General features: G+C 41.5%; 2 protein-coding genes across 2 annotated transcripts; both read left to right on the forward strand.

Moving 5' to 3' along the window:
• The first annotated feature begins 104 nt into the window (after positions 1-104).
• Positions 105-1,915, forward strand: LOC124010809 (heterogeneous nuclear ribonucleoprotein A0-like). Its single transcript, XM_046323485.1, has one exon. It carries the CDS (start codon positions 181-183, stop codon positions 1,081-1,083), a length of 903 nt encoding a protein of 300 aa, XP_046179441.1. The 5' UTR covers positions 105-180; the 3' UTR covers positions 1,084-1,915.
• Positions 1,916-2,088: 173 nt separating this feature from the next.
• LOC124010810 (heterogeneous nuclear ribonucleoprotein A0-like) lies at positions 2,089-9,980 on the forward strand. Its single transcript, XM_046323487.1, has 3 exons — positions 2,089-3,513; positions 9,321-9,459; positions 9,731-9,980. Exons 1-2 carry the CDS (start codon positions 2,769-2,771, stop codon positions 9,371-9,373), a joined length of 798 nt encoding a protein of 265 aa, XP_046179443.1. The 5' UTR covers positions 2,089-2,768; the 3' UTR covers positions 9,374-9,459; positions 9,731-9,980.
• Positions 9,981-10,927: the final 947 nt, after the last annotated feature.

The following is a 10,927-nucleotide window of genomic DNA, read 5'->3' on the forward strand; positions in this document are numbered from 1 at the left end:
ATGATGAGAACGGAAATTTGAATAAAATTAGGTGGGATTTGAAGGGAACGACCAATCAGAACTGTTGACGTATTTCCAAACCTACGCCAGACGTCATTGCGTCGCCGGTAGCTTCTTTTAAAGCGATGCGATTTTGTCAGGTTACATTTTATTTGCTGTAAAACAACTCTGCTAGTAATCATGACGAACCAACTCTGCAAACTATTTGTCGGTGGCTTGAACGTCGAGACTACAGACGATGGCCTTCGTCAACATTTCGAGCAGTACGGCCAGTTAACCGACTGCGTAGTGGTCCAGAACCAGCAGCTACAAAGGTCCCGCTGTTTCGGCTTTGTAACCTACTCAAGTGCGGAGGAGGCCGACGCAGCCATGGCCGCCAGGCCACATGTCGTCGATGGTACCAACGTGGAGTTAAAAAGGGCCGTTGCACGGGAAGATGCTGGTAGGCCAGAGGCACTCGCCAAAGTAAAGAAAATATTCATTGGTGGGCTGAAAGACGACATTGAAGACGAACATCTGAATGATTATTTCTCTCAATTCGGCGCAATTGAGAAGGCCGAAGTCATCAGCGACAAAGAGACTTTCAAAAAAAGGGGATTCGGCTTTGTCTACTTCGAAGATAATGACTCTGCCGACAAAGCGGTAGTGCTGAAGTTCCACACCATCAATGGACACAAAGTGGAGGTGAAGAAGGCCCTCACCAAACAAGAGATGCAGTCAGCCGGTGGTCGTGGTGGCCGTGGTGGGAGAGGAATGAGGGGGTCTCAAAATGGCTACGACGGCGGAAGAGGTGGCGGCTACGGCAGCTACGGCGGTGGCTATGGAGGAAACGATGGCGGCTACGGTGGAGGATACGGCAACGGAGGTGGTTACGGTAACCAAGGGGGATACGGAGGAGGTTATGGCGATCAAATGGGGGGCAGTTATGGTGGGAACGGTTACAATGACTTTGGCGGAGATTATGGTCAGCAGTCTTCCGGTTATGGTGCAATGAAGGGGGGTAGCTATTCAGGCAGGAGCGCTGCACCGTACTCCCGTGGAGGTGCCGGTGGCTATGGCAGGGGTGGATATGGTGGTTATTAGATGCCGTTGACCTCTCAACCCCAATTTGAAATGTTCATAATTTCTGATTCAATGAACTGAATTTACACACGGGCCAGAGTGCCCTATTTCTTTGTTGCTCCAATTTAAAAGGACTCGTGCCCCTCACCCACCCTGATTTAACCCTATCCTACTCCCTCCATCTGGACTACACCATTGTCCCTAGGCGGCGTTACTAAAGACATTATGGACTTTGTTACCAGTTCAACTTTATGACTTGTCGATGTAGTTTCGTGGTTCTTTAAACACTTTTTTTTTATTATTAAATTGTAGTTAACGTCCCTGCTTCAAGACTTTCCTATGATACTGTATGTCAGGGGTGTCAAACTCGTTCCATGGAGGGTCTAGTGTTTCCAGACTTTCCCCCCCTTTTCAATTACGCCCTAGGCTTCAGTGTGGGGAGTTCCTTACTAATTATTGACCTTAATTCATCAAGTACAAGGGAGGAGCTAAGACACTCGGCCTTCTGTGGAAAGAGTTTGACACCTGTGCTCTGTCCTTAGTACCAGCAAGGTTAATAACAAGTCAAATTGCTTTGCAACATGAAACTCAGGGGTATTAATGGAGTTTAAAGCAATCTTCATGAATGCTTGAGTGGTTTAAGATCATAAAATTGTCAGTGTTTTGAGGAATTGAAAGAACTATGGTTATTGTTTTTAATGGTTACCTCCTAAATGCTTTTCTCCGTCCAATATGTGCTGTTCAATACCTTGTAAATCAATGCAGTTGTGGAATGTTACTAAAATCCTGAATTAGTTGACTCTTGAGTCTCACTCCTTTGCCTGTAATAAAGTTTTTAATGTTGTCAATTTAACCATATGGCATTTTGTTTTCAAGAGGATTATTCGGGATCGGTTATGTCATGAAGCGGTTGCGCACCCTACAGAATGAAACACCATCACTGGTTACTTTCCTGTTCAGGAATAGACTAATCTGGCACGTGTGAAACTGGCCTACATTCACACATAAAAAAATACAATTGTTTCAGACCTTCCAGAATTTCCTGTTACGCTGTCTACAACCAGTCCTCCTTGAGGGAGGAGTGACAAACCTGATTGGAGGCAAGACATTACACTACCAAAGGCTGTCTTTTCTAATACTAGGTCTATCCTAATCAATGTGGGATTTTTGGTTGTCTCACATCTAATTTGATTGGATAGCAGTGAGGATTGTTATTTTTCTCCAGTACATTAGCTATACTTAAGCAATAAGGCATGAAGGGGTCTGGTATATGGCCAATAAACCATGGCTAAGGGCTGTATCCAGGTACTCTGCGTTGTCTGGTTATACCATGGCTGTCAGCCAGTCAGGGCTTGACCCACCCAGTTTATAAAGCCTATCAACACCTTTTTGCTTTGCTACATACCTTGCCAAATGTAAACTAGTCCATACCATTGTATTCTAGTTTGTCCTGTCCAAATTTTATTCCAATGTGCCCGATCATTAGGTCCTTATGATTATGGAAAGCTGCAAAATGGGTAACGTTTTGCTAGAATGTAGTTCTATTGGAGGTAATCAATTTACAATAGCTCGCCCCTAGGAGGCTCGTAGACGTGTAAGCATTACGTCGACGCCAACCATTTGTCTACGTCCGCCATTTTAGACACCAAAAGAAGCACTGTCAAAAGTCTGCGTTGACAAAACCATATAAATTGCATCAAAGCGAGATGGAAAATCAACTCTGCAAGCTCTTTATTGGTGGACTAAATGTTCACACCACTGACGGTGGTCTTCGTAAACACTTTGAACAGTATGGCCAGCTGACCGACTGCGTAGTTGTCCAGAACCAGCAACTACAGCGGTCTCGCTGTTTTGGTTTTGTAACCTATGCTACTGCTGATGAGGCAGACGCTGCAATGTCCGCCCGGCCTCATGCCCTGGACGGCAACAATGTTGAACTGAAAAGAGCAGTGGCACGTGAGGATGCGGGAAAACCTGAGGCTTTGGCTAAGGTTAAGAAGATATTTATCGGGGGTCTGAAAGAAGACATAGAGGATGGACATCTGAACGAGTACTTCTCTCAGTTCGGTACTATCGAGAAGGCCGAGGTTATTAGCGATAATCAAACTGGTAAGAAGAGGGGGTTTGGTTTTGTTTATTTCGAAGATTATGATTCTGCCGACAAAGCGGTGGTACTGAAGTTCCACCATATAAATGGCCATAAAGTAGAGGTGAAAAAAGCCCTCACCAAGCAAGAAATGCAGGCTGCTGGCACCCGTGGCGGGAGGGGAGGAAGGTTTCAAAATGGATACGGTGGTGGCTATGGAGGAGGTTATGGAGGCAGTGACGGTGGATACGGCGTGGGGTACAGTGGAGGCTATGGTGACCAAATGGGTGGCTACGGTGGGAACGGCTACAGTGATTTTGGAGGTGGCTATAGCGACCAGTCATCTAATTATGGCCCCATGAAAGGTAATTACTCGGGCAGAACCAGCGCACCTTACACCCGAGGTGGTGGTGGTTACGGTAGGGGGGGGTACGATGGCGCTTACTAGAGCCCCAGCAAATCTTACTCAAAGCAGCCTCGCTCCCTTAGCAAAAATGATTACACCCTCATAACATAGTTCCCACCAAGCGTTCTATAATGGTACGAGAGTGACTGAACTCAGCCCGAGTGGTTCAGACAGGAAAGTTACTACAGTATTCTCTATTCAAGGCTGACCCAAATAGGCAACGTTAGGGCCATCTAGCAACTAACTACAGATTATTTGGGGGGCAGATGTCTCCACCTTCATAGCAACTGCAGATGTCTCCACCTTCATAGCAACAACATTTCTCTATGAGACAGCTTTCTTCACCTCCATAGCAACTACAGATCTTTCTCTAGAAGGCAGATGTCTTCACCCCATAGCAACTACTGAGCTCTAGAAGGCAGATGTCATCACTCCAAAGTTCTCAAATAACTTAGCTCTAAATGGCCATTGTCCATCCACCACAAGTAATAGGACTACTCCTTTGGATGATTTAATTTTGAGCAGTGGACCACTGTTTATATTTTGCCAAGATGCTGTAAAAATTAATTTAATACGTCTCTGCTTGTTATCGTAGATCTGTTATATTTACTTTAATGTGTTGTAACTAAATTACATTTTGTTTTAAAATATTTGTATTTAAGTTGGAGTGTTATTAATTTGGGACCCCTTGTTTGATTTAGCCATGTAGTCAATTGCAGTGAACTTGATGACGTCCTTTTCTGCATCTAAGTAGTTTAAAGGTAACTTAAGTTATTTTGCCCATACATGTCTTACTTGCCCCTGTACTATACCAAAGTATATGACAAATCTGCCCAATACCATTTGGTTTTAAAGGGGAATCTCCACACAGTATTTATTTTGGACTATAAGGACTAGGTCACACTTTTTAAGTATTCAAGGTTCACTGCTGTTACTGAAATATAGGCTATTTGTTGTAGTGTTTGATTTGTTATTCCCATTTAGTTTGATTATTAAATAATTGTAACATTACTATGATCATTATGTTATAGTTGTTAACCATTACATATTCTCACTTCTCAACTACTTCAAATTCTGTAAACAGATGTTACCTAAAGCTTTCCAGTTTTTCTATTTTACTGTAGAACCACAAATATTTCAGTAACAAGGATATATCTTTATGCTTCTGTCTTGTGTATTTTTGGTGAACAGAGTTAAACTGATTGTTTTTCAGTAAACTGTGTGTAATATATCCATCTAATAAACCCTTCTATATAGAAATGAATTAGACCTTAAGTACTTTTAATTAAATCAGGTAAAACGTAGGGTATGAAACCACAGTAAGTAACCTGCTGTGGTACAGAAAACGTTATCAGGGTTTGTTCTTTAAGCACCTTAAAATTAATTCCTAGATTTTGATGAATGTATTCTTCATATTAATTGGATTTGCTAGCCACTCATGTTTGATATTCAAGTAGCTCTTAGGTCCCCCAAAATATATTAAATCAATCAGATCTGGTAGAGTAATGAATAGACTATATATCTGTCTTTGAACATATATGTATTACATCCAGAAGGTCTTTATTCCTCCATGAAATGAATGCTAGAGCTCCGTTCCAAAGCTCTACGGGCCCGATTCCGATTTAGGAAATGACGCCTTTCTTACACACGACTTTCCAACGCACTTCTCAGTAGCTGATATTCAGACTTACCTTATGAAGGTGTGCAACAGGCTTTGCAGGTGGGGTTCCTAATACATTTAATTCAAGCACATTATAATAGGGAGAATAGTGTACAATAGTAGGTTATACCCTTATCGATTGCCTGCACTAACCATTGAACTGTGATACAGCCAAGTGTTCCGCCATTTGTTGGGTTGAAACAGTTATGGCTTGCTCTGCTCCATAATGATTTAATTAGCCTACATGCTATATATACAGTTGAAGTTGGAAGTTTACATACACCTTAGCCAAATACGTTTAAACTCAGTTTTTCACAATTCCGGACATTTAATCTTAGTAAAAATAAATCCCTGTCTTAGGTCAGTTAGGATCACCACTTTATTTTAAGAATGTGAAATGTCAGAATAATAGAGTGATTTATTTCAGCTTTTATTTCTTTCATCACATTCCCAGTGGGTCAGACGTTTACATACACTCAATTAGTACTTGGTAGCATTGCCTTTAAATTGTTTAATGTTTTGGGTAGCCTTCCACAAGCTTCCCACAATAAGTTGGGTGAATTTCGGCCCATTTCTCCTGATAGAGCTGGTGTAACTGAGTCAGGTTTGTAAGGCCTCCTTGCTCGCATACTATTTTTCAGTTCTGCCCACACATTTTCTATAGGATTGATGTCAGGGCATTTGATGGCTACGCCAATACCTTGACTTTGTTGTCCTTAAGCCATTTTCCCACAACTTTGGAAGTATGCTTGGGTTCATTGTATAATTTGGAAGACCCATTTGTGACCAAGCTTTAACTTCCTGACTGTTCTCATGAGATGTTTCTTCAATATATCCACATAATTTTTGTTACTCATGAAGCCATCTATTTTATGAAGTGCACCAGTCCCTCCTGCAGCAATGCACCCCCACAACATGATGCTGCCACCCCTGTGCTACACGGTTGGGATGGGGTTCTTCGGCTTGAAAGCCTCCCTTTTTCCTCCAAGCATAACAATGGTCATTATGGCTAAACAGTTCTATTTTTGTTTCATCAGACCAGAGGATATTTCTCCAAAAAGTATGATCTTTGTCCCCATGTGCAGTTGTAAACCGTAGTCTGGCTTTATTATGGCGGTTTCGGAGCAGTCGCTTTTTCCTTGCTGAGCGGCCTTTCAGGTTATGTCAATATAGGACTTGTTTTACTGTGGATATAGATACTTTTGTACTTGTTTCCTCCAGCATCTTCACAAGGTCCTTTGCAGTTGTTCTGGGATTGATTTGGACTTTTCACACCAAAGTACTTTCATCTCTAGGAGACAGAACGAGTCTCCTTCCTGAGCGGTATGACGGCTGCGTGGTTCCATGGTGTTTATACTTGCGTACTATTGTTTGTACAGATGAACGTGGTACCTTCAGGCTTATGGAAATTGCTCCCATGGATGAACCAGACTTGTGGAGGTCTACAATTTTTTTTTCTGAGGTCTTGACTGATTTCTTTTGACTTTCCCATGATGTCAAGCAAAGAGGCACTGAGTATGAAGGTAGGCCTTGAAATACATCCACAGGTACACATTCAATTGACTCAAATGATGTCAATTAGCCTATCAGAAGCTTCTAAAGCCATGACATTTTCTGGAATTTTCCAAGCTGTTTAAAGGCACAGTCAACGTAGTGTATGTAAACATCTGACCCACTGGAATTTTGATACAGTGATTTAAAAGTGAAATAATCTGTCTAAACAATTGTTGGAAAAATGACTTGTGTCATGCACAAAGTAGATGTCCTAACTGACTTGCCAATACTATAGTTTGTTAACAAGACATTTGTGTCGTGTTTGAAAAACAAGTTTTAATGATTTGAACCTAAGTGTAGGTTGACTTTTGACTTCAACTGTATGTATACACACAAAAGTATGTGGACACCCCTTCAAATTAGTGGATTCGGCTATTTCAACCACACCGTTGCTGGCAGGTGTATTAAATCGAGCACACAGCCATGCTATCTCCATAGACAAATATTGGCAATAGAATGGCCTTACTGAAGAGATCAAGTGACTTTCAAAGTGGTCAGTTTGTAAAATTTCTGCCCTGCTGGAGCTGCCCCGGTCATCTGTAAGTGCTGTTATTGTGAAGTGGAAACGTCTAGTAGCAACAACGGCTCACCCACGAAGTGGTAGGCCACACAAGCTCACCGAATAGGACCACTGAGTGCTGAAGCGTGTCACGCATAAAAGTCTTCTGTTGCAACACTCACTACCGAGTTCCAAACTGCTTCTGGAAGAAACTTCAGCACAATAACTGTTAGTTGGGAGCTTCATGAAATGGGTTTCCATGGACGAGCAGCTGCACACAAGCCTAAGATCACCATGCACAATGCCAATCGTCGGCTGGAGTTGTGTAAAGCTCGCCACCATTGGACTCTGCAGCAGTGGAAACGTGTTCTCTGGAGTGATGAATCACGCTTCACCATCTGGCAGTCCGACGGACGCATCTGGGTTTGGCGAATGCCAGGAGAACGTTACCTGCCCGAATGCATAGTGCCAACTGTAAAGTTTGGTGGATGAGGAATAATGGTCTGGGGCTGTTTTTCATGGTTCGAACTAGGCCCCTTAGTTCCATTGAAGGGAAATCTTAACGCTAAAGCATATAATGACATTCTCGTCGATTCTGTGCTTCCAGCTTTGGGGCAACAGTTTGGGGAATACCCTTTTCTGTTTCAGCATGAGAATGCCACCGTGCACAAAGCGAGGTCCATACAGAAATGGTTCGTCAAGATCGGTGTGGAAGAACTTGACTGGCTTGCACAGAACCCTGACCTCAACCTCATCGAACACCTTTGGGATGAATTGGAATGCTGACTGCGAGTCAGTCCTAATTGCCCAACATCAGTGTCCGACCTCACTAATGCGCTTGTGGCTGAATGGAAGCAAGTCTCCGCAGCAATGTTCCAACATCAAGTGGAGAACCTTTTTAGAAGAGTGGAGGCTGTTATACCAGCAAAGGGGGGACCAACTCCATATTTATGCCCATGATTTTAGAATGAGATGTTCAATGAGCAGGTGTCCACATGCTTTTGGTTATGTAGTGTGTATAATCAACTGTTACTAATGATCCTCAGCAACAACCACATGGTCATGACGGCGTTTACAGAGGAAGCAAATTAAGGTAAACGAAACAATGTCATTAAATGGAATGATAATGTAGGTTAAACCAACTGAAGGGAACTATCAGTAAATTGGCAGTTGAATATGTGTTATTCGGCCTACTGACGATCGATACTAGTAGTGGCTAACATTTAACATGATAGAAGTAGGAAACTGAGAAAGATTGGGTAGCCTATGTTTAAGACATTTAAGTGGCCATCCCTACAAGTCAAAATGCCGTACAATTTAAATTCTGCATAATGGCACAGCATTTTATAAACTTTACAGTAGGAAAGTTGATATGCTTCAGTTTTCTGCCATATGACTTGTTTTACATTTGTCTCCAGCGACTATAAGGTCAAATATATCTAAACCGAGTGTCATTTATATTTACAATTCCCTTATCCAAACAGATTACTCATTTACCTAGCTCTTAAGTTGTAAATTACAGTCAATGTTATTTCTAATAAAAATTTAAGTGGATGCTTTTTCGAATTGAAACCTGTAGGTTTGCTAGCCCTTATTCATGGTTTCCTCACGCATAAAAGTGGTGGAATTAAGTTAAGGTCAGAATACAGCGTATCTGTTGACACACCTCCGCCACACCTTCATTTATTCAATCTCCACCCAAAACAAATAGTAGGTGAATAGAATACTATTCTCATGCTTATATTCAAGTTCAGAATACGCATAGAGAGAGGTGCATAGAAAGGGAATTATGTTCCATTTACACGTGCTTAACTTGGGTTGGAATCGGGCCCTTGGTGAACAAATAGGCTGGATACCTTAGCTGTGTCTTCTATGTCATTGGGAATCTCCAGGGTATTCCGAGCTCTAGAATTCCAGCTGAAAGTCCATAGGATATCAGGTTTGTTACAATACATGCATCATTGAAATAGTCCTGGGCCTATTCCACTTCACTGGGAAACATTTTTTATCTGTCTGGATGACAATTAAAAAAATGTTCTCTTACTTTCCACAGAGTTGTCGAAATTGATAGATTATGACACATTCTTCCTATGTCCTGCTGGTTAATGGATCGCCAGGGATTCATTGGACCAAGATGAGGACAAGTTCCTATGAGGAGGAAAACTCTTGTCTATGGCATCGGGACAACTAAGGTGAGTTTACTAATTCTCTTATTACAGATGCATTTTGTTTACATGCACATACTTTGATATGGCCTACACATTTTCATTGATTCACAGTGCTTAATTTAAGTCAAAGGAACGTCCTTATGTTTTTTTGTCTTTAGCCAATGGAGGGCAGCATTTCTTTGCTCATAAAGGGTTAATTACTATTTTGGTTAAAGTGCCAATGGATAGCTAACTGGGTACTACATGGGTTTTATAATTGTTTTAATGGTTATCAAATTCCAATGTATTTTGACAGGTGTGACCCAAGACTGTGCTGATCCAGCTCTTGTGGTCCTGTCATCACAGGATGAAAAAAAATGTCTGTGAAAGATGCAGGTTTTTTGAAGGACCTAATATCCATCTGTTGGGAAAGTTGAAACTTTCACTGAATCATTCAGATGTGTATCCTTGTTTTGTATTCCAGTATGTGGAATCAATTGCACTGCTTGTACTGTACTCTAATGGTTATTAGTCAATTCAATAAATATTGATATTTTTAAAACTTATACATTGATAATTCTTCTAAAATGTCAAGTGGTGCTTATGACTGTGTATTAAGCTCCTTTTTTAAAATGTCATTTTAGATGCATGCTGTTTTATCTTGTAAGCCACCTTGAACCATGTCTTGTAAACAAAGTGAAACACATGATCACATTTCAAGTTTGCTGACCCTCAGGCCAGCCAATAGCTTCTACGCTATTTTGCTAGCTAAAGCGTTGAGTGAGATAGTTAGGCTATTCACAATAGTTCACTCAAATAAAGTCATGTTGTTTAGCTTATACAAGTATTCAGACCCCTTGACTTTTTCCAACATTTTGTTACGTTACAGCCTTATTCTAAAATTGATTAAATAAATCCACATCAATCTACATACAATATCCCAAAATGACAAAGCGAGAACAGGTTTTGAGACATTTTTGCAAATGTATAAAAAACTAAAAATAAATATCTTATTTACATTAGTATTCAGATCCTTTGCTATGAGACTCAAAATTGAGTTCAAGTACATCCTGTTTCCATTGGTCATCATTGAGATGTTTCTAGAACTTGGGGGTCCACCTGTGGTAAATTATATTTATTGGACATGATTTGGAAAGGCACACACCTGTCTATATAATGTCTTACAGTCAGAGCAAAAACCAAGCCATTGAGGTATAATTAATTGTCCGTAGAGCTCCGAGACAGTATTGTGCCGAGGCACGTATCTGGGGAAAGGTACCAAAAAAGTAATGATTCTTAAATGGAAGAAGTTTGGAATCACAAAGACTCTTCCTAGAGCTTGCTGCCCGGCCAAGCTGAGCAGTCGGGGGAGAAGGGCCTTGGTCAGGGAGGTGACCAAGAACCCGATGGTCACTCTGACAGAGCTCCAGAGTTCCTCTGTGGTGATGGGAGAACCTTCCATAAGGACAACCATTTCTGCAGCACTTCACCAATCCGGCCTTCATGGTAGAGT

This window comes from Oncorhynchus gorbuscha, linkage group LG23, assembly GCF_021184085.1.
Source record: "Oncorhynchus gorbuscha isolate QuinsamMale2020 ecotype Even-year linkage group LG23, OgorEven_v1.0, whole genome shotgun sequence".
Classification (NCBI taxonomy): Eukaryota; Metazoa; Chordata; class Actinopteri; order Salmoniformes; family Salmonidae; genus Oncorhynchus; species Oncorhynchus gorbuscha.

What these genes read in the sequence shown, in the direction of transcription:
- LOC124010809 (XM_046323485.1), top strand. Translation starts at nt 181, where the DNA reads ATGACGAACCAACTCTGCAAACTATTTGTCGGTGGCTTGAACGTCGAG.
- LOC124010810 (XM_046323487.1), top strand. Translation starts at nt 2,769, where the DNA reads ATGGAAAATCAACTCTGCAAGCTCTTTATTGGTGGACTAAATGTTCAC. An exon ending in TAATTATGGCCCCATGAAAG is followed by an intron (nt 3,514 to 9,320) that starts GTAATTACTCGG and finishes TACTTTCCACAG; the next exon opens with AGTTGTCGAAATTGATAGAT.